This window comes from Daucus carota, chromosome 4 (genome assembly GCF_001625215.2).
Source record: "Daucus carota subsp. sativus chromosome 4, DH1 v3.0, whole genome shotgun sequence".
NCBI classification, from domain to species: domain Eukaryota; kingdom Viridiplantae; phylum Streptophyta; class Magnoliopsida; order Apiales; family Apiaceae; genus Daucus; species Daucus carota.
The window spans coordinates 37,350,975-37,373,683 of record NC_030384.2 but is presented as its reverse complement, the minus strand read 5'-3'; the positions used below and the strand labels follow the sequence as shown (position 1 = coordinate 37,373,683).

General features: G+C 36.6%; 4 protein-coding genes and 1 long non-coding RNA gene across 9 annotated transcripts; 2 read left to right on the top strand and 3 right to left on the bottom strand.

The window, feature by feature from the left end:
* The first annotated feature begins 1,810 nt into the window (after positions 1-1,810).
* LOC108215746 (peroxidase 12) lies at positions 1,811-6,617 on the top strand. 3 transcript variants are annotated; one of them, XM_017388307.2, is made up of 3 exons: positions 1,811-2,237; positions 2,595-2,789; positions 2,945-3,654. In XM_017388307.2, the coding sequence occupies exons 1-3, from the start codon at positions 1,983-1,985 to the stop codon at positions 3,560-3,562; spliced, it is 1,068 nt and encodes a 355-aa protein (XP_017243796.1). In that variant the 5' UTR covers positions 1,811-1,982; the 3' UTR covers positions 3,563-3,654. The 3 variants fall into 3 exon arrangements, with proteins under 3 accessions (XP_017243796.1, XP_063947522.1, XP_017246074.1); XM_064091452.1 differs by lacking the exons at positions 2,595-2,789; positions 2,945-3,654 and adding exons at positions 5,147-5,341; positions 5,860-6,544 and having other exon boundaries at positions 1,829-2,237; XM_017390585.2 differs by lacking the exons at positions 1,811-2,237; positions 2,595-2,789; positions 2,945-3,654 and adding exons at positions 4,571-4,859; positions 5,147-5,341; positions 5,860-6,617.
* Positions 6,618-7,090: 473 nt separating this feature from the next.
* Positions 7,091-9,983, bottom strand: LOC108217337 (probable serine/threonine-protein kinase At1g54610). The gene is made up of 7 exons (XM_017390172.2): positions 9,418-9,983; positions 9,036-9,320; positions 8,618-8,935; positions 8,306-8,527; positions 8,112-8,209; positions 7,910-8,015; positions 7,091-7,642 (listed from the first exon to the last, which is right to left on the bottom strand). The coding sequence occupies exons 1-7, from the start codon at positions 9,781-9,783 to the stop codon at positions 7,271-7,273; spliced, it is 1,767 nt and encodes a 588-aa protein (XP_017245661.1). The 5' UTR covers positions 9,784-9,983; the 3' UTR covers positions 7,091-7,270.
* Positions 9,984-10,370: 387 nt separating this feature from the next.
* On the top strand, positions 10,371-11,905 carry LOC135152361 (uncharacterized). Of its 3 annotated transcripts, XR_010291445.1 has the most exons (5): positions 10,371-10,611; positions 10,727-10,865; positions 10,976-11,107; positions 11,199-11,259; positions 11,771-11,905. It is a non-coding gene; the product is annotated as an uncharacterized LOC135152361 (long non-coding RNA). The 3 variants fall into 3 exon arrangements; XR_010291443.1 differs by having other exon boundaries at positions 10,976-11,259; XR_010291444.1 differs by having other exon boundaries at positions 11,199-11,795.
* A 3,382-nt stretch (positions 11,906-15,287) lies between these two features.
* On the bottom strand, positions 15,288-15,899 carry LOC108218186 (non-specific lipid transfer protein GPI-anchored 30). Its single transcript, XM_064092195.1, has 2 exons — positions 15,515-15,899; positions 15,288-15,403 (listed from the first exon to the last, which is right to left on the bottom strand). The coding sequence occupies exons 1-2, from the start codon at positions 15,897-15,899 to the stop codon at positions 15,288-15,290; spliced, it is 501 nt and encodes a 166-aa protein (XP_063948265.1).
* A 1,379-nt stretch (positions 15,900-17,278) lies between these two features.
* Positions 17,279-22,198, bottom strand: LOC108218791 (potassium transporter 4). The gene is made up of 9 exons (XM_017391901.2): positions 22,038-22,198; positions 21,006-21,246; positions 20,674-20,919; positions 20,410-20,460; positions 20,031-20,291; positions 19,754-19,806; positions 19,358-19,472; positions 19,014-19,268; positions 17,279-18,604 (listed from the first exon to the last, which is right to left on the bottom strand). The coding sequence occupies exons 1-9, from the start codon at positions 22,074-22,076 to the stop codon at positions 17,517-17,519; spliced, it is 2,349 nt and encodes a 782-aa protein (XP_017247390.1). The 5' UTR covers positions 22,077-22,198; the 3' UTR covers positions 17,279-17,516.
* Between the last annotated feature and the right edge of the window lie 511 nt (positions 22,199-22,709).

The following is a 22,709-nucleotide window of genomic DNA, read 5'->3' as shown; positions in this document are numbered from 1 at the left end:
GAAACTAAATGATTTTAGAATGATTTATACATTTTTTTTTATTTTTATGAAGGTGCCAAAATTGGTAACTTTGCTTGACACTCCTTCCACTCCAATGAAGAGTCAACAAAAATGTCATGCCACATCATTACACATGTCATTTTAGCACTCTTTTTGGCACCCCGGATTGCTCTTAACGACAAACATGCATTCATCTTGGCTGTATTTACGTGTATGTTGATTTGTGGCGACAGTTTGAAAGGACGGAGCTTTGGCATAAACGCACAACATGAATTTTTTGTGAACGAAACTTTTTTGTGCTTGCTTGCTTGTAGGCCATCGAGAAATAATTGCACTCAAATTATTGTTGTGTACTACTCGTGTTCATGTGGATTGTGCACATACCACGTATAAATTCGATGCATAATTAAATTGTTTCAGATATATGTTAGTAAGTTGACCTTCTGGCTTGACTTTGAATACTCCTATTTATAAAGTTTATTTTATTGTGGAAATAATTTATTTTATTGTGAAAATAATTTTATAATATCTATGATAAACTTCTGATGCCATACGGTCACTTTCTACTTATGTATAGACTAATATATATAGTCGTCTGATAATATGAATTGCTGTTAAATACACTGGCTGTCCTTATCGCCTATATATGTTGGTTGGGAAACTATTTTGTAACTTAACCCGCGTCTATGCGCTGAATCAGTATATAAAAACGGCTTATCTCTTATTTTCTAGAGGGCATATTGGTATTATAATATAATTTTGGTGTTGTCTAGATTATAAAAACAAATACTGTCATTACTCGTATTATTGTAGTTATTGTCATGTGTAGCTCGTATGAATTAAGATATAATTTTAAGTTAATAATTTATAATTTAGAGTGATTCGATGGATTGAAATTGAAAATATTATATTAATATTTATTTAAATAATTTATATTATCAATAATTAAAAATTATTAAAAAATTATTAATAAATTATATTTAATACTGACTAATTATTACACATTTAAGCCAAGCAGGCCCGTTACTGGAAGCATATTCTTCTTCTTCTCTATTTTCTTTAATTTTTATGTTGCATATATCGGAAGCATATTATTCTATAAGCTCTCGCTCTCAAGTCTCAGCCGCACACGGCAAATGCCCCATGCATCATGTCATAGTAGTAATTCTAGTAGTTAGGTTTACCTTTAATATATTAAAAATTTTGGAGCGTGGACACCTTGCGTGTTTGAGATGGACCTTTATGTGTTCAATTTAGACTTTTGTAATTAAAGCTCTCGCTCATGTCCTCCACACGATTAGTAAAACATTTATTAATTATAAAATTAAATTAAATTTATGGACTTGATATAAAAAAATGATAAAATGTGACTTTTTTTTGGCTATAAAATCAAAGTATATATAAAAAAAATGTGCATAGGATATCAAGCATGGCGTTATTTGAACACCTTGTATTTGGTTGGGGTGAATGATTCCGGAAGAAACCGAATGAAAAATGAACTATGTTATGGAGAATTGTTAGGAAACTTCATTTCTTTCTCCATTCCTTATTTCATGTGCTAGAAATCACACCTTTAATTTGAGATGGAATGCTCCATTCTCTCCTATTACACCCAATTTCTTCACCACCAATCTTAGCATAATAATATTACACTCACTTGATTTTTTTTTCACAACTTTCTTGCTACATTTATTAATTTTAAGTAATTTTACTCATTCTATTCCTGTCTGTTCCATTCATTTTCCCCAACCAATCACAACATCAGAATTTATTTATCTTTTAACGTTTGTATGTTATTAAATCTTAAGACCTTTTATTACTTTGACATTTTTTATGCTTCTTGATAATTTCTTGTCTAGTTGGTGAAAGTGCATGGGATTATCAACACCTAGCAATCTAGGTCAAAAATTTGTATATATACAGCTAGCTTCCTCCCTTCACTTAATACACTGGAGGCCTGAACAAACACAGAAGCAAGAATCATGGCCTCAACTTCTGCTTCTTTAATCCCTCAACTACTTATCGTACCATGTCTTTTGCTACTCTCTTCCGGTTTCTTGTACGTGTCGGAAGCACAAACTCCACCTCTGGTGTCCGGACTCTCCTACACTTTCTATAGTACAAGCTGCCCTAACTTTGAATCCATTGTCAGGACCAGGCTTCAGACTGAGTTCGCCTCCGATATAGGTCTTGCGGCTGGATTGCTCCGGATGCATTTCCATGATTGTTTTGTGCAGGTTTCTTCATTTTATACTCACACTCACCACCATAATTCATTCTTACTTTATAAGTTTTAGTGTGATAGTATGTTCTTTTTTAGTTAATTAATTAGTTTTTGAGCTAGTAATATAATATTGCTAATTCACAATTGTTAATGAGATTCAGATATGTGAACTTGTGAAGTAATTTTATTTATTTATTTACTGTATAATTATCCTCTGGATTTTTACAAACTGCTGGAGATTTTTATTTTATTTTTAATTTTTACTAATTGGCTGCTGGTGATAATTTGATTGGCACAAATTTTTTGGTACCAATTTATTTATGTAAATGTACAGATAAATATAACACTTGTTTGCAATGGATGATGCCAGGGATGTGATGCCTCAGTTTTGCTAGATGGTTCAGCAAGTGGACCTAGCGAAAAAAATGCACCACCAAACCTTACACTGAGGGCCAAGGCTTTCCAGATCATCGAAGAACTCAGGAGGCTAGTTCAGAATCAATGTGGAAGAATCGTCTCATGTGCTGATATTACTGCTCTTGCGGCTCGTGATGCAGTTGTTCTGGTAATTACCTAGCTAATTTTCCAATATTTAAGTGTATATTTGCACACAGAGAAAAAGAAAACTAGATTTTAGCATTTTCATTAAAAACTTGTTTTTTGAGCATAAATTTATGTGGACCTAATAAATTTACTAAATTGCTTTCCTTTTATATCCAGTCCGGTGGTCCAAACTACCGAGTGCCATTCGGGCGCCGCGACAGCCTCAACTTTGCAACCAGAAATGCAACTTTGGCTAATCTTCCCCCGCCGACTGCCAATACAAGTGCCATCCTCTCCTCTCTGGCCACCAAAAATCTCACCGCCACCGACGCAGTCGCGCTCTCGGGGGGCCACACTATCGGCATTGGCCATTGCACTTCTTTCACCGGGAGACTCTACCCCACCCAAGACTCTACCATGGATCAAACCTTCGCTAACAACCTCAAAATCACTTGTCCAACCACAAACTCCACCAACACGACTAATCTAGATATCCGAAGCCCGAATGTATTCGACAACAAGTACTATGTTGACCTCATGAATCGGCAAGGGCTGTTCACTTCGGACCAGGATTTGTATACGGATAGCAGGACACGGAGCATTGTTACAGGTTTTGCTGTGAACCAGAGCTTGTTTTACGAGAAGTTTATTATTGGGATGCTGAAGATGGGGATGTTGAATGTGCTGACCGGAACACAAGGGGAGATTCGGGCGAACTGCTCGGCCAGGAATCCGACCAGCAGTTTCTTGTCTACTGTTGTGGAAGAGGGATTGGAAACTTTGATGGGATTTTAAATTTCTTATCATCTGTGTTTGCTTGCTGTGACAAGCGGTCTTTACAAATAAATGACTTTTTATATATCTATATATTGAAAACTTTCATATCAGTGACCCGGGTTAAATTGCAATAACTAATAAAATTATTTGCTGAAATTAAAGTTGACGTAATGGATGTATGAAATTTGTAAGGATGATTAATGAAAACCAATAAATTTCAGTAAATAGAGTTAAATGCAAAAGTCTAAATTCCACATCTGCTTTATGGTGATCAAATTGTAACCAAGTAAATGTACAGTGCATTGTGTTAAACAAGAAACACGCGTTCAGCTGGCCAATGACTACCTTTGTGTATTTCAGTATTTGTGGCTGAAACTTTGAAGGATGGTTAGAGTATTATAAAGTAGATCGGTCTTTCTAATGTGTGCCCAAGGGCACACAATAAGCACAAACTACCATGAAAATGACTTGTTTTGATTGGTGAAATTGATGTGAATGCAGGGGGCCATTTACATTTATTATCCATCCACCAATCAAAAGCTAGAATTTTCATGGGAGTTAGTGACTATTGTGTGCCCTTGCGCACACCATAGAAAATTCGAAAGTAGATAACATATCAACGGACACCAATTGATAGTCCAAATATGTACTATCAAACTTCAAATTAACAATCAGTGTAATATCAAACTTCAAACAATTAGGGTAATCTAAGTTTGGTGTAATTAATGTGGATTAATATGTGTTAAATGATATCATTACCGCGCAATGTAGTATAAATTATACTTACTACTGTACAATAGAAAGCATTTTTTGTTAATTCCGGTTTCACTCTCAACATTTATCGATCGATGTTAGCATTTTATGAAATCCCCAAAAGATTAATTTTATCACGTTGCGTCGAGAAATAATAAAAAAAAAATCCCCGAAATTGTAAATATCTGCGGCTAGTGAAGTGCATGGGATTTTCAACCTAGTTAGCTATCTACGTCAATCAAAAAATTGTATATATACAGGCTCCCTTGCACTTAATACCTGAACAAACATAGAAGCAACAAAAATCATGGCCTCAACTTTTGCTTCTTTAATTTCCCAACTACTTATCGTACCATGTCTTTTGCTACTCTCTTCCGGCTACTTGTATGTGTCGGAAGCACAAACTCCGCCTCTGGTGTCAGGACTCTCCTACACTTTCTATAATACAAGCTGCCCTGACTTTGAAACCATCGTCAGGACAAGGCTTCAGACTGAGTTCGCCTCCGATATAGGACTTGCGGCTGGATTGCTCCGGTTGCACTTCCATGATTGTTTTGTGCAGGTTTCTACATTTCAAACTTACACTCATCGTCATCATAATTGTTCTTACTAAGTTTTAGTTAGAGACAGTGGAGCTGTTAGTTTATTTTCTTATTTGCACCAGTTGAGGTATTCAGATAATTTCAGATATGTGAAATTAAAAGACTTTTTTTTATTTGCTATATAATTATACTCTAGAACTTAATAAACTGTTGGTAATTATTAATTTTTCTTGATTAACTGCTGAGGATTTAAAATTATTCGATGGCAATTTATGTAGTGTTGTCTGTAATATATATACGATGCCAGGGATGTGATGCGTCAGTTCTGCTAGATGGTTCAGCAAGTGGACCAGGCGAAAAAAATGCAACACCGAACCTTACATTAAGGCCCCAGGCTTTTCAGATCATCGAAGAACTCAGGAGCCTAGTTCAGAATCAATGTGGGAGTGTTGTCTCATGTGCTGATATTACTGCTGTTGCGGCTCGTGATGCAGTTGTTCTGGTAAATACCCACCTAATTACCCATAACTTTCTAGCTTTGTGAGCGCAAGATTGATGGAGTTTATATATAAAACTCTATTATTTTCTTTTTCATGCTACATGTTTTTGTTTCGGTAACTAGATCATGGCTCTTGAGTCCTGATGAGAATTTTTTTTTTCAAGAACGTACTGCAAGATGCAGGAGCGGATCTAGTAAGAGGCACGGGGGACAAGTGCCTCCCCAAGAACTTTTTTTACATTTTCTTCACCATTCTAAATTTTACACAATTATAAAATTGTCCCCCAAAATTTAAAAACATATAAACGTTTTCTGAAAATTTGCTTGGTGTCCTCAAGATTTTGTTTCCAGATCCGCTCCCAGCAGGATGCATTACCAAATATAACAAATGTTCTGGATTCATATAGTAATAATATATAGACAGACATTACATTTAGATTTTGGTATTTTCATTCAAGACTTTTGTAGCATAATTTTATGTATACCTAATTAATTCACTATTTTTTTTGTCTCTTAAACAGTCCGGTGGTCCAAACTACAGCGTGCCATTCGGACGCCGCGACAGCCTCGACTTCGCAACCCAAAATGACACTCTCGCTAACCTTCCCGCACCAACTTCGAATACGAGTGACATCCTCTCCTCTCTGGCCACCAAAAATCTCACCACCACCGACGCTGTCGCACTCTCCGGGGGCCACACAATCGGCATTGGTCATTGCACTTCTTTCACCAGTAGACTCTACCCCACCCAAGACTCTACCATGGATCAAACCTTTGCTACGAACCTCAAAATCACTTGTCCAACCACAAACTCTACCAACACGACTAATCTCGATATCCGAACCCCGAATGTATTCGACAACAAGTACTATGTCGACCTCATGAATCGGCAAGGGCTGTTCACTTCGGACCAGGATTTGTATACGGATAACAGGACACGGAGCATTGTCACAAGTTTTGCTGTCAACCAGAGCTTGTTTTACGAGAATTTTATTATTGGTATGCTTAAGATGGGAATGTTGAATGTGCTGACGGGAACACAAGGGGAGATTCGGGCAAATTGCTCCGCTAGGAATCCCACCAGCAGTACCTTGTCTAGTGTTGTGGAAGAGGGCTTGGAAACTTTAATGGGATTTTAAGTTTCATGTCATCTGTGCTTTGCTTGCGGTGTCTACCGCGTTCTACGAATAAATTCATTTTATCTCATTCGGGCTTGTGATTTTATAATGTCTTTAACTTATATTCGATTTTATCTAATAATGGCAAAATTATAATTTCAGGTGTGTTTATATAGAACATGCAAAATTATAAGTTATACCGGTGTTCGTTTGCATGTTTAGTTACTTTCGGTAATAAACTGATAATATTTAGCTACCTGGAGATATTTTATGATGTGAAACGAGAAACATGCGTTAACCTGGCTCACCATCGCCTTTGTGTATTTGTGGCTGAAACTTTACAGGGTAGCTAGATTATTACGAGATATCAGAGCGAGCTACCACGTTGATACATATGAACGAATAGTTTGGTAAGGTAGGCCACCGAAAACTAAATGCATGAAAACTATTGTTATATATGTATTCATGTCGCTACAACTACTCACGTAGATTCACGAGTAAATTTGTACTTTTAAGGTGAAGAGTGAAGGGCGTTTCTGACGTGTAATTAATCGGATTTCCTGATGTTTGTCCATGAACACACACTAACTATATGCGATAATGCGAAAGCGTCCTGATCTGCAATTTTGTGAAATACAGTGTGACAACTTTATAATTGTATTATAGGCAACTAACTATACATGTCTTACTTTTTTCAATTTACTGAGTGCTAGCCTCAATTCCCTGTTGAGCAAATTAAAAGAACCAAGACATCATTCAAATCCAAGAATACAAGAATCGGAATAAAATTACAGTTGGGCATTATTTTCAGCTTCTAATCATCCAAACCGTGTAGTTTATGATGAATTCTGGTATCATTTTTTCTGTGCTCTCTAGTTGAAACAGACCTCTGCACCTGATTAGACCTGTATCTTTTGTCATTGTACTCTTTGTACCTTATCAGAGATCGAGTCTTCGTGGTCGTAGGTAACGGAGGTCTGCTTTTCACATTCTTGTTAACAACAGGAGGGGCTTCTATTTTAGGAGACGCCTGCTTTTCCTCGGTTATGATATGCGGTGAGAGTGCAGATGGAGGGGATTTAGACTCAATTGCATCCTCAGTCGGTGTTTCCATAGAGGAAGAGCTCATGGTACTGCCACGCGACACCTCGCCACCTCCACTTGGCTCCACAATTCTTTTTTGCACCTAAAGTATATCATTATTGTTTTAGAATGCAGGTATAAACTATTGATGTTTGAACATTGTCAGATTATGCTATCATATCGATTCGTTTTGGTAAAACAATGACTTTGTTCTGAATTAGGCCATCATATAGAAAATTCAGTATAAAATGCTTGTCTGTTGGAACTGACGAGTTGCCAGTAGCATAAAACTGAGATTTTATTTTATTTACAGTGTGCTACTAGGTTGGTGCTTTATTGAAGAACTCGAAATGATTATTGTTAGGCTTACCTCTCTCGTATATTCTGAATCGTCTTTAAGAGTTTGTACAGGCTGCTCACTCTGATGGCCTGGCTGTTTCTGTGACAACAGCCTTGTTCTTGACTTCCTCAATTGCCTGTATAACATTTTGGAGAACAACATTCTCAATTGTAAACATGGAAAAATCATAATGTAATCGCTTATGGTGAAACTTCTGGGGAATATAGTTTACCTTCTCTTATCCTTAGATTGCACGTCGTCCTCCTCCACCTCCTTGGGAAGCATAGGCAAATCTGAAAGTCCACAGGCCAGCGGTCTTGTATGGAAAAACTGTACTCAGAAGATGGCATAGAGCTAAAACAATCACTTCCATGTATTGGTTTTCATATACTCGTAAATCGTAATTAACTTTCATAAGGCACATACTTCATTTTTCAGGGCAGAGTGAGCAGAACCGCGAAGTGAAGGATCCAGAGAAAGAAGGTTGGTTAAAAGGCCTAAAGAACATTTTGGCAAGTCTTTAAAAGCTTCGCGAAAATTAGGCTTGTACGTGTGTGGTGGTCTAAAAGTTGTGGCCACCTTCAACTTTTTCCAGTATTCTTCTGAGGGTGTACCACAGAGCTTGAATATTCTGTGCAGTTGCTCAACCTAAAACACAGGAATCTCAAATCTTTGAATATAGCAATCGCTTGTAATAGATTGTAAACTTGAGTAGAACTCGTATAAATATTTTTTTACCTCAGTCCTACCAGGCATTACTGGCCTTCCAGAAAACATCTCTGCCATAAGACATCCTGCACTCCAAAGATCAATTCCAGGTCCATAGTCTGTTGCACCTAACAGTAGTTCTGGGGCACGGTACCAAAGTGTCACAACTCGGCTTGTTAGTGGCATCTTTTTTGCAGGGTTATACAAATTTGCTAGCCCAAAATCTGCAATTTTCAGCATTCCAGATCTATCAATTAATAAATTTGATCCCTTAATGTCTCGATGCAATATTCCTCTCTCGTGGCAGTGCTGCAGTCCGGCCAACAGTTGGTTCATGTAGCATTTGACCTGAATTTTTCAAAAAACGATATCTACATTAGCGACATAGAACTTCTTACATTTTGTTTTAAATTTGGAAGTTCTAGGAGTCAGATGGACAATATCTAACCTGTGACTCACTTAGCCTTTCATTAGGGCGGCAAACAATTCTTGACAAATCGGTCACCATAAAATCAAAAACTAAATATATACTGTACTGCATCCTAGATGTCGCCAGTCCTTCAAGCTTCACAATGTTAGGATGATCAAGCATCCTTAAAATTCTAATTTCTCGCGCCATGAATTTCACACTCTCGGGTTCTGATGTATCAAAGCGGACCTTTTTAAGAGCAACAATCTTACCAGTGTCCCTGTCTCGAGCTTTATACACATTACTGTAAGTCCCCTGCCCTATCTATGAACAAGTAGAACAACCATATTAAGAATTTGTTCACAATCATTAACAGTCTAGCTAAATCAAAAACTGACAATTTAGAAAATCAATAACTAACCTTATCAAGCTTATCATAGGACTCGGCGCTCTTAGGAATCAGACCCGAAAGAGCGTCTCTAGGGATATTATCAACAAGCCACTTAGGCCATCCATCCACTAGCACTTCGTCATCCTCAGTGGTTTTTGGCAGCTCAAATTTCCTCGCGAAAATCTCCTCATTGCTGCCACCAGCACTGCTATTTTTCTTTGTAGAGGCAGACCGCAATGTTTTAGCAGAATCTTTCACAGGAACAAGCCTTTGGCCTGTTGATCTCCTGGCTGCAGCAAATCCTCCTCCAGCTTTAACATAACCATTATCAGACTTTAACTTCTGCAGACCTTTCGGTGGTGAGTCCGGGGAAGGCTTAGCTACAACACATCCCATAGCTAGCAGACTGGCTGTGCCGCTTCACTAGAGATTGTAATACTTTTTCTAAGCCAATGAGCTTGTGAGGAGCTAGTAATACAAAAGAAATATGGTTGAAGTTTGATATGGTCAAGAAACAAACACAAGAGTTAAGTAAGATATCACACGTGTTCAAAGAAGAATGAAGAATTGCAGGCTGAATATGTGCTGAAAGAGAAGACAGGGATGGGAGAGGAAGATGACACGCAACAAGGCCGGCCTCAGCCGGCACAGGAATATCAGAATATGTATTTCTGTGACCTTTTATATATCAAAGGAGCTCAAAATATTACAATTTGATTATAGAAATCAAGAAATTGTCAATATAATTCAGCACAACTAGTCAATCTCTCCATTAGCAAGATCGAAAACTCCTAAACATCAACCGTTTCACTGGTAGTTAGAGTTCCTTGCTTAACACTTGACTAAGCTAGTTTTGTTTTAAGTTTTAGTTCTCAACAGACCAAAAGCATCTGCCGGCATATGAATTTGTATTCATATGCTTATATAGGAAGTCTTTTTTTAAGTTGTTTGACTGCTTACAAGATTAATAAGCAGTAATTCAGTAATTGTGTTAGCCAAGATAACATTAAGAAGTAATTCACTTTGTTTTTTCGAAAGAAATAATTTTCATCAGGACTCAGGAGTTAATTACTAATTTACTATTAACATTGAGTGGTTAATATGGGGTGGATGGACAGATTAAACTGGCATTTCTGCAAGTGTTAGATGAGTTTCTGAGAATCTGAGTCTCGACTCACATTTCTGTAGAAGAATCGAACCTGGTACATAATATTTGGAGAAGAGGTAAGAATATCTACTCAAGACTATGAAGGGATAAGGCAGAGTATTCTTTTACCTGTCACTTTAGCTCATCTATAACTTGTATGCAAGATTTAAATAGTAAATCTGTTTGATATAGGTGAAAAAATCATGCTAATTCTTCGAGGAGCACAGACGTAAAAGAAAATTGCAGGCAAATTCTCAAGTACTGTGAAAAGACACATCCTACAGCCCTTTACATCTCTAGATCTTCTACCTATGCCATCCCTTAATTCGAGGTATTTTTAAGTACAGTTGCAACAATTTGAGTTTCTCTGTCGTGTATTTCATAGTAATTTTTGTGAGAAATATTCTGAATCCATGCTATGGTCGACATACATGAGTTCAGCTTTTCAGCCAACTGGTGAGGATCAGAATTCAGTTCTAGTCTGACACTTGCGTTTGAAGTTAAACTGAAGTGTGCGTCAGAAGTTGAAACTGCAATGTCCTCTTCTAAGTAGATTGTTGGATACTAATTAAGGTGGGAATTTCACTGAAACCACCAGAACCAATTGGATCTAAATATCTAATCAATTCCAGTTGGAACAATTTTGATAATGATATCTTTTTAGGGAAAAAACCCTCCCCCTGATGCAGCATGAAGGAACTGCTGCGCTGCGACGAGGTTTTGGGGTACTTCACTAGTTTCTTATCCTATAAATCTTTTTTCTTTTTCTTATTTTTACAACAACCACTTACTCAATTTTGAGTATTATCATAGAAAATTATAGGAAATAATTCGGGAGGAGAAACTGTCCAGATATATTGTTCCTTCCAAATTTTTCACAGATCACGCTTCCTTTAAAAAAATTTACAGATCAACCTCATTCGAAAAAAATCTTGTAGTAAATCATTATCATCTTCGGTCAAGAAAAAAATCATCGAATCTCTGATCATAGTTAATTTTGTTGTTATCTTGATAATGTATTTTACTCTAAACTCATGATTGTTGATATTAGTTTTGTCTTCGCCTTGTTTAAAATCATTCAAATTCCACAAAGTTTGGGATATAATCCATATCAATCTATCTGAAATTGGACTAATCTGGCTCCGATACAATGCTAAATTGTAGGCAAAGTGAATACGGATTATATAAAACAATGTTAGGGACAAGCTCTAATGATTCTTTCACTGTTATGATCAGTTCAAGTAAGGCAGTTTCTGGACATAGTAAATGGGATTGGATATATGGAGAACTGGAACGTGAACAATCCGAAATTCATTACATAAAAGTGAAATGGTTTGCCCTGTCAAGATAAATAAAGTTTCCATTTCAATGAATTAACATTTGAGGATGTGGCAGTGGCAACTAGTTACAGCTTATCATTTGTCTAGAAAAGTTTAACTAGTATCCTGGCGCGCGAGTAGTTGCTACTTTTGTACCGATATAATGAGTTCATCCAGAATGTGGTGAGGTTGCGAATTAATCAGGCGCAAAAATTTTCCACTGGAGTTCCTTCGTGGTGCGATCGGGGACTACTGTCTGCACAAAGTTAGTTCAACATGTTTAGTGAATCTCTTCTGCGAAGAAAATTTGTACTCAGTTACCTGTCCTGTATGTCTCCAAGTTGTAGGCCGACATTCTTTCTGGCGGTATGCGTATCCTGCAATCTGCATAGTGAGTATCCTTATGTGTATGTGTGTGTGAGAAAGAGAGGGGGAGAGGGAGGGGAGAGAGAGGAGGTGGGAGGAGGGAGGGAGAGAGAGTTGAGGGGGGAAGAGAGAGAGAGAGGGGAGGGGGGAGGGGCAAATACGTTATCGCCGCATATATGTGATGAGGTAATACTGTTGCGGTGTATATAAAACATTGTAATAGACGAATGAGTAATATAAGTGAATGGCATAATATTAAGTGTTGCAAAGAAGATATTCTATTGGAGCAGGAGAAATGAAGGCTATTCGCAACTCCTCCGTGCACAGGATTACCAGCAACCTAAGTGAAACAAAAGCCACAGATAGATCGCAAGAAAGCCTATGAGGGAGAGAGTTCTGAGTAGACTCTATTTCTTTATTCATTAAACAATAATTATTCCACGCTGTACAAAAAACATTAACAATTGCACATGCTCTGTATATGACCCCGTGTTGCATAAACATGCTCTTGATAAAGTTTTGAGGTACCCCCTTGGGAAATCAAAGAGAGATCAGGCTGATAGTGTGCAACGATGCGGCATATTTATATTAGTTTTTGAGGGTAAGATGGTCATATACTCATACATGACATTCATCATTTTAATCGATACTCTCTCCATTAGTACGGATAACTCCTTTTCATCCTCATTTTTTTGTGCTCCCGAGAGTCTTGATATTGTCGCCCCCCAAATAGTACAGATTTGGACCAACTAGTTGAGTGAAATCTTAAAATAAATTTTAAACTACTGTATAAACGCTAAAAGAAAAACAATCAAATTTTATTATACAAACGAGATCAGCAATATAAATCTTCTAATGACGGGAGATTAATAGTCATTATTCTCTCATTATTCTTCAAGGCTGCTGCATATAATGCACTGTATAACAATATTGTTTTAAGTGGTGAAATGCATGTCTGCGCGCTTTCTTGTAGTACCCGGAATGGAGTTTAATGTTTGGATTACTATCAAGTGATGATATTGATTAAAACTTGTAGAGAAAGAAAGCAATATTATGGATTATAATTTAATAGAGTTACCTGAGATCTCAAGGGAGGGAAATTCTTGGCTATCTTCGTACGTGTGTGTATTGTTTTATTATTGGCTACACCGCTGACGAAATTGCATGGCAGGAGAGTGGGTATTCACTTCTGTCTTTTTGTTTTTAATTTGGATTTGCACTCATCTACTTGGAATTAACGTTCCATGTTTATCGCTTCATCATTAGCGTATAAAGTGACACCCATTATACAAACCAACAGCATCTGTATTGTTCGTGTATTCAACTATATTTAACTTAAATACAGATATTTAGTGAGGACTGAGGAGTGTATTAAATATTTATAAAATATACGACTAGAAGAGGATTATCATGGCTATACATTACAACCAATCAATCGAGTATCATTATGATATTCCATCGAAAGTGAAGCAGCACATGTATTTATAAAAGTTTAATTAGAAATTTAAAGTGAATGTTCCATCAAATTACATAATTTTTAACAATTTTTTTAAAATATGAATATTTAATAAGGAGTCCTAAATATATGGTATACCCGTGTCTCAATAACATTTAACCAAGATACAAGTACTTACTAAAGAGATACCTAAATACCTGCATAATATTTGAAGGTAAAAGGATTATCATGATGAAGTGTCACAACTAGTTGAGTATAGTTGAGTATCAGGACGATACTACACAGGTAAAGATGTGTAAAGAGTATAAGTTACTCTACTAGATCAACGTATATATTTATGATATAATTAAAAATTTTGATGAATACATGATCAAATAGCTAATTTTCAATAATATCTAACCTATATATGAATATTCACTAAGAAAGGGTTCTAAACGCCCACAAAATACTTCATTGTTGATATTAGGATGACATAGCACAACTAGTTGAATATCAAGGTTCATCTCGTGTAGTGATTGTGTGATACTTCATTGACAAAAAAAATATTAATGTGATACTTTGCTTACATTATTCAAGAATAACTATTTTAAACTCTCATTACTACATTAGCATTTAGGACACCGCTCAAATAATAAAAGATATATTTGTATTGCATTACAATCATAAGGAGCCAAACTTAACCCAACAATAAAATATCTGCCATTTGCATCGTCGTATAGTGACAAAACTAGTCACGTCAATTATTTATTATCATATTAAATTGATATATATTATTTATAACATATTTTTTTAAATTATAGACAACCAATATAGTCAATACCATCGAAGCACAATGTCTTACAGATTCAACAAATTTTACATAATATCTTAAAATTTAACTAATGATTATAGCCGACGCCACTAGAGATGCTCTTACCATTACACGGAACGTTATTGTGTCAAAAAGAATTTTCAAACCAAATAAATATAAAAATTAACCGGTTTTATGAACCTTTTTTTTCTTCCTACATAGTTTTTTATATGGTAGTTTTTGTATTATGTTATGTGGTAGTTCGGATATTATGAGATTTATATATATAATAACTATGTTATTATTCATATTTTGTCAGATTATTTTCACTAGCGATGTAGTGACATTATAGTAGTATATATATTGTAAGTTTTAAAGAGATATAAATAGGATAACAATTTTGGACTAATAATATAAATCATGATTTAAAGATGTTATCAATATAATTTGAGATTTAAAACACCAGTACTAATTCAAATTCTAGAATATATCAATTTATTATTCAATAAAAAACAATATTTTCATATATATCCTAAATAAATTAAATTTATTAGTACTGAATCCATATAAAAACTCAATCAACCGAGTTTTTAATATTTCAATTTAACCGTATGCGGTACTACTGTTTGAATCAAAAGGAATTATCGATAAATAGAATTAAACCTTTTTCAGTCGACTTCCATTCCTCAGAGCTTAAAGTTACATGTTTCTGTACAAGATAGTGTTTGCCAAAAAAAGTGCAAACAAATAAAAATCCCTTGCTAACATGAACTACAGCAAAAGAGAAGTATGTGAATGTTTCATATTCCAGTTCAAATGTATTCATGAAGAAATCCATAAAACTTGAATAATGATGGCCCAAGCTGCAACAAAAAACACCATCCTTCCGTTTCGAGACGCTGAACTTTCATCCGACTTTTTCGAGTCAGCAGATCCACCTGTTAATCATATATGAAGCAATGTAATTGAGTATCTCAGCATTGCACAAGAACTATGAAGTTTATTGTTGTTGAATTTTGATGAATTTTATTTTTCTTGATCTCAAGTACGATGAAATACTTGTATAGACATTAATGTAGTATGTGGAACTTGACCATGCACAGAACCTGAATCAGTAAGGCAGGAAATGGGATTGACATGCTGGCCACATCTAGCAGGCAATTGCTGGGCTTCATTAACATCAATGCCAGCCTCCTGTGCTTGCTTAGTCCCCTTGTTGGTTATCAAACTACACAGGCATTCTGGATTCGACTTGATCACCGATTTCAGGGGATCACAGCAATCATCCTGAGGATCCCTCGTCCCGTTGAGATAGTTAAGGCAAGGAACAAGCTCGTTTATGCAGGACCTGTCTGCTTGCCGAGCATTTGTGCTGATAAACACCATAAGCAACATGGTTATTGTGCAGTATGCATATATCTTCATCTCTGCCATTTGTTGATTGCAATTCTTGTATCTTCTAGTTTGTCTAAGTTCTTCATTATAAGTAGAGGCAGCAGGAGTTCTCTAAAAAGAAGTAGAGGGAGCAGCATGACTTCTCAAACTTAGGTCAAAGTTGGTAAGCCACCATTTTATTTGATTATCTCTATTTATATGTCTTAGAAGGAATGGCAAGGGGCAAGTCCTCCAATATTGCTATGGTAGTTGATCCACCTTAAGTAACATATTTTGTACATATATTGTATCTGCTTCTAAAGTCTAGAGGATTTACCATAGTATTTCTATTTACACATGTACATACTTGAAGAAGCTGAGGTAAAAGAAAAGGATTAAACAAAACCTGTCAAGATCAAGACATTCGATTAGGTTTGCATCAGTATTAGCAAAAGAACAATTTCTGGCATGGAACTTCTGGTGTACTGTGTGTGGGTAAACTATACAGGAAACTTGGCTCTTCCTGATTTACACGCGAGTCTTTGGTCCACAATAGAGAGAACTCAGCTTAAGAATCAAATTGAAATTACTAGTTTAAAGTCGCTCTGGACCATTATTACACAAACCGACAGCTCCAACTCCACAATAGAGAGAACTTAGCTCAAGAATCAAATTGAAATTACTAGTAATTACTAGTTTAAAGTCACTCTTGACCATTATTACACAAACGACGGCTCCTGACTCCTGGACTTCACACAATGTGAGTCCTATTGATGCGCAAAAAACTAACCGGTTAACCTGAACCCTCACAATTATCTGCAAGTTCAACAGTTGTACAGTAGGAAACTACAGCCATCGGAACATCACGCTACAACTATCTGTATGTTCAACAGTTGTGCAGAAGGAAACTACATAACAGAGGACAAAGTTTGGACATGGTTAGAGGTAAAAAGGGCATCTTTATACAAGTAGCAAATTTGCATATACTGCATGTTCTAATAAATTTGAAACATTACAACCAAAGACGATATATCACATGCTAGACCGCGAAAAACAACAATTTCCAGTAATTTATGAGTTGTGGCACTCTATTGCCAACTTAAACCAAAACTGATGGGGGGAAGTGTCCAATATATTCAATCACAGCTGCATACTTAAAGATCAACGATCTTAAACTTTTGGCTTGGTCACCAAAACCCCCCGTCTTCTTTTTTTTGAAAATGAGAATGAATCTCAACGAGCAGAATCGGCATGATCTTGACCGAGGAGTTCCTTTCATTCAAGAAAGCTTATCATCTAATAATCGGACATGCAAGATGACCGGGGACATTTAGATAATAAAACTTTAATGTCCGATAAGAAAGCACCTTTCTTCCCCGTCTTCTTAGAATGTAAAAGAAAACCAAGACTCGGAGAACATAATTTTAAAACTCAAAAGATCAAGATAATTAAAATCTTTTAAATCATTCTCCACATCACTAATATACAGGGCATAATTTAAAATATATACATATCACAGTAATACTACCATGCACCAGAGTTGAGTTCATCTTCCAGAATTTTGTGACCCAAATGTATACCTGTAGAACATCGACTTCCTTTCAACGTCAAGCCAATTAAACTTTAATGGACTTGGAGCAAGGAGTAAAAGAAATTGTCATCCAGTTGCCAAACAGTTTAGACATAGTATATCATGCCAACTTCGATAAGGCTGATGTGAGGAATATTAAGTGCGACTGATGGCCCTCTGCAATTCTTGCGAAGAAATGAATATCCAATATCAATAACAACCTTTTTTAAGAAAGAAGATGATCTCCTGGCCTTCACATAAGAATGACCCATTATATATGCAACCCCAGCTTCCTTCGCCTGTATCAGATCCAGAAGCTCTTCCCCAACTGACGGGTTTAGTCCAGGTGTTGATGGCAGCTGAAACCTGACTTGATGCGTCTTTGACCGTGGGTTCTCATCAACATAAGCAGATCGTAGACTCTGCAAGGTTAAAGATTTGCTACTCTTAATGGAATTACTAGAACCAGAACTCTCTTGGGCAGATACTATCAAGCTTGAGCCTGACTGAGCTGTCCTCGTGCTTATAACTGCCATCCTCCCATCAAGTGATGTGTTCTCAGAACTCGAGAGTTGTGGTTCAACTGCTTCCATCTGAATAAACTCTGCTATACTCTGTATAATCAGATCCTCAAAGTTTCCATCGTCGCGCTGAATATCCTTGTAACCATATCTGACAATGCACCGATACATACGGTATGGTCTTGGACAGATGCGGCCAATGAGAAATCGTTCCTCGGGTGACACAAACGGTACTGGAACAGATTTTACGCAAACAAAAACCAAAACATTGTGAAAAGCAGGGAGATTTGTCACAAAGTGTGAGAAGATAGCAGGAACTCCTGTTGCCAATTCTGAGTATACAAGTCCTATTCCCGGAACGCGGACAATACCAAGGCTGGGACCTAGACCGAGAAGCCATTTTAAAGAGACTTTGTTGTGCAGATCAAAGTTGTACTTTCTGCGAGTTCCGTAGTGCCAGACAAACATAACAATTAGAAAGATGCATGAAAGCAATAAAGAGATCCATCCTCCCTGAGGGATTTTGATGAATGCAGCTGACAAGTAAATACCCTCAATGAACCAAAAGAATATAAGGAAGGCTGAAGCCAAAACGATGCTTCTTTGCCAAACGAAAATTATGACGAGTGCCATGAGAAAAGTTGTGATAAACATAACTGTCATGCAAGCAAGGCCTGCAATCAACAGCCATATGTGAGAAGGATAATTCATAATCATAGGCAACAATATCTATTCAAGATCGAAGTGTCATGAGAAGTACAACACAATATGGAAATTATATTTACTATGTTGCAATACCAAGGGAGTTGAAGACAAAAGTAACACTTTTTTTTTGTCAAAATTAAGTACCACTTTTGAAGCTTTATTTAGGAGGCACTCGGCACTTGTAAATTTATGTGGTATGGTGTATGCATATTATGAGAATCTACACTATACAATATGTTATCAACAATCCCTAATTCGATATTTTTACACAAAGCCACATAGGAATTCTATTGGACTACACTTAAAAATGCACAGCCACAAGTGAGAAATAAAATGCACAAACACGATAAAAGATAGATCATTAAATAAGGGTCTCACCATATGCATTTCCTATTAGTGTTGTGTCTTGGAACCCGACAGCTACGGCTAGAGTAAGAATCATGAGAATCCAGTTTATTTCTGGAATATAAATCTGCCCAAATATATGTTTTGACGTGTGAACAACTTTGATCCTAGGGAAGCAACCAAGAGCATGGCATTGCTTAACAATAGAGAAGGTAGCAGTGATGATTGCCTGACTGGCAACAATGGCTGCTAAAGTTGCGATGATAAAGACAGGCCAAAATATAGGATCTGCACAATAAGAATGGACCATAGGTCATGGACAACATATGGTTACACATAGAGAGTGGTACAAACCGTCTTAATGAAGGAAAACCAACCCGGTATGGAGTCATAAAAACTGTTTGAAATAGAAGATACGTTCTTAGACAGATAAGCCGCCTGTCCCATGTATTGTACAATCAGGCAAGGGTATACAACAGTTATAAAAGCAAGCTGCACATACAAAGAATTTATAATGATCATCAGGGTATAACAAATCCCATTAATTAACTTGATAAATAAGGACTAGCATATAATCATTAATATTACAAATTATGAATCATTGAAAAAATAAATACACAGACACAAACTCACACATAAAATCTACTCTATTGTTAAAATTAGTTACCATGGACGAACAGTGGATCTATGAATCCCAAATGCACTATACTACGGTATACAACTTATTAATCTACATATACAGACATTAAGCGGTTCTAGTTGTCCAAACTTACCCTTATTGACATGGCTGTGAAATGACCAAGATCAGCAAACATGGCTTCAGTACCTGCACACGAAGTCAGCACTGATAAGACGCAATCTCGGATACTTACTACTTTTTTGTCTTGCTGACATTCGTTGCTACTAGGGGTTGGTTGTTCATGGCCATATACAATATACTTACAAGCTGCATCCTTGTATATGACAATCATTTTATCCAAGCAGGTAACCAGAAAAAGAAAAGAAAACTACAGAATATTAAAAAAAAAAGCATGATGAATTTCTATGTACCTGTTATGGAAAGAAGAATCCCTCCAAGTGATATCCACCCCTCTGTACCAGTCTCTTTGAAGAAAGTAATGATATAATGCGGAGAAATTGCAGAAACAATCTTTGGATTCCAATGTATGATGTTGTATAACCCAATGGAAAATATTGATACTAACCATATAAGAACAATCGGTGCAAACGCAAAGGCTAACCTATGGGTACCAACGTGCTGCAGTGCAAATAAGCCAACCAGTACAACACAAGCTATAACAAGAACTTGGCCTGTCAAAGAACGAACTCAATAAGACTCCGTCCGATTCAGTACAATGGTACCCTAATACCAATCTTAAGGTTAAAAGTAGTCCAACTAAATTATCGAAGACTAAAGTAAAGTTTTTACCTCGAGTTAAATTGCTGTTGGCAGCTTCAAGTCCTGATACTGATGATAGAACTGCATCAATGAATATAATTCAAATATTAGTGTCCCTCATAAACAGAATACTCTAAATCATGCATTAAACAGTTCTGTCATCTATGTTATAACACTTAATCGAACATATCATAAGCATATTACACCGTCATATCAAACCTAAGAGGCTCAGACCAAATACTACTACATATATTCTAACTTCCAAGTATAACCAGATATCTCACATTACTTTACCAGATATTACAGGAGTGAGGACGCCATCACCAATAACCATGCAGGCCCCCAACAATACCACTATAAGCAGCGCTATACGTGACTTCCTATGTTTTTCAAGAAATCTCTTAAGTGGAGAAGAGGAAGGATTCTGGCCTGGAGGGCCATACTTGTACGCAGTCAACTCCTCATCAGCTGCTTGTTGGTTCGGAAGTAAACTAAATTTTGCATGTCTACAAAGCAAAGAGTAGAGAGCGAAAGTCCCACCTGACATGAGTCAAGATATTTTTTGTCAAAGTTAAAGTTTTGCACAAGTTCACAAGTAGTACACAAGTGCCTTGGTGTCAACAAACCTTCACCGTTATCATCAGCACTCAAAACAATGAGGACATACTTGAGCAAAGGAATTAATGTAAGGGTCCAAAAGATCAATGAGAATGCACCAAATATAGCATCTGGATTTTGATGCTCATTAAGCTTTCCAACAAACGTACTCTTATAGACATAGAGAGGCGATGTGCTCAAGTCACCATAAACCACACCTAAGCTTTGGTACGCCAATATTAGATTTCTGGAGAGGCTCATCCTAGTGAACTGCAATTTCACGTATTATAGAATATCAATAACACCACAACGTTCATTGTACCGGAATGGAGAGAATGGGAAACGACAATTTAAATAAATAAATAAGTCATGCCACATAATATTTGACCTTGCACCAACAGAACAACATAAAAACAACACAACTATTTGATTCTGTCAAGAACTAGTATATACTAATAAACTAGAAGTATATTATAGTTATGATAGCCTGGAAATAGTACATGACAATCCGACTAAAATCATACTGAAACTCTTTAAACACAGCCTTAGGGGGTATTGGAGAGACCGCCCATCCTCTACACACACTTCAGTCTTATTTCATCATACCTCCAACATACAAATGACTTTTCTACTTTTATCCCCAGCATCTACTCATAATCCCTAAATTAAACCTCAAATATTATTGTTTCCACCAAATCCCCCTTTTCAAATCTGTGATTGATGCACAAACTAATTATCAAAATTTTTAACTGATTAGTGTTTATTTATGTTGCCTAACAAATTTCTACTTAGGTACCGGTAATTCCAAATGCCAATTTATAGCTGATATATATCCTAATATGAAGAAAAAGCAAAATAAACATCCTATTTTAACAGATCATAAACATGTTGGGCGGGCGGGGCATGTCCTCCGCCGCGGCACCGCCCGTAACCTGGATGTGAGACCATGAGGGCACAATAGTAAATATACGGAGTCAGCTGAGAGAGAGAGAGAGAGAGAGAGAGAGAGAGAGAGTGTGTGTTTAATTTAAAAGTAAAATTTGTTCGAGAGAGAGAGAGACCTGAGAGAGATGACGAGACTCGGTGGTGTCCATCGGCATCTGCGGTGACAACCAACCTGGATTGGAGTGAGCAATAGTGGTAAATAACAACCTTCTCTACATCAGATACTACTATGTAAAATAATATCATGATAATATTATCATTATTCTTTTACAATTATTGTCCTTTTATTTTATTTCAGCTCGTCTTTTTCAGCGAGCCACAATATCACATCTGCGTTGGGTCCATTTGGGTTCGTGGATCGGATCCAATTGAATTCTGGTTTTGGGTTTTATATGATGGATACAAGGCTTTTCTGTGGGGTTTTTCTCTTACCAGGATTGTTTTTGAATTCTCGATCTCTGTTGTTAATCATCACACCTAGGATCAGATTATGGAGATCCTGTGTAATATTTTCTCAAAATCTTTCAGTGGATTGTACATTATATTGCCTCTGGAAGTCCGGTTCCCTCTGTTTTTTAGTCTGGTTAAAGCTCTTATCTGGAGGACTATAAGCTTACATAGTTTTAGGGCTTATACCTGAGTGGAGGCTGTCACAGTTGATTGATTTTACTACCTATCATCCTCAGCTGTAATCTTTCTCAGCTACATTTCTATAGGGGCTGGGCTCCTTTTTATACCTCCCTTTATATTCTGTTCCCCTCAGCTCACTTCATTCATCCTCTATTTTC

Coding starts and splice junctions, on each gene's coding strand:
- LOC108215746 (XM_017390585.2), top strand. CDS start 4,605: ATGGCCTCAACTTTTGCTTCTTTAATTTCCCAACTACTTATCGTACCA. Junction 4,860..5,146: donor TCCATGATTGTTTTGTGCAG/GTTTCTACATTT, acceptor ATACGATGCCAG/GGATGTGATGCGTCAGTTCT. Junction 5,342..5,859: donor CTCGTGATGCAGTTGTTCTG/GTAAATACCCAC, acceptor TCTCTTAAACAG/TCCGGTGGTCCAAACTACAG.
- LOC108217337 (XM_017390172.2), bottom strand. CDS start 9,783: ATGGGATGTGTTGTAGCTAAGCCTTCCCCGGACTCACCACCGAAAGGT. Junction 8,528..8,617: donor TAATGCCTGGTAGGACTGAG/GTAAAAAAATAT, acceptor CCTGTGTTTTAG/GTTGAGCAACTGCACAGAAT. Junction 8,016..8,111: donor CAATCTAAGGATAAGAGAAG/GTAAACTATATT, acceptor AATGTTATACAG/GCAATTGAGGAAGTCAAGAA.
- LOC108218186 (XM_064092195.1), bottom strand. CDS start 15,899: ATGGCAGAGATGAAGATATATGCATACTGCACAATAACCATGTTGCTT. Junction 15,404..15,514: donor GTCTATACAAGTATTTCATC/GTACTTGAGATC, acceptor TATGATTAACAG/GTGGATCTGCTGACTCGAAA.
- LOC108218791 (XM_017391901.2), bottom strand. CDS start 22,076: ATGCCGATGGACACCACCGAGTCTCGTCATCTCTCTCAG. Junction 19,807..20,030: donor GATTCTTCTTTCCATAACAG/GTACATAGAAAT, acceptor CTTCGTGTGCAG/GTACTGAAGCCATGTTTGCT. Junction 18,605..19,013: donor ACTAATAGGAAATGCATATG/GTGAGACCCTTA, acceptor TGTTGATTGCAG/GCCTTGCTTGCATGACAGTT.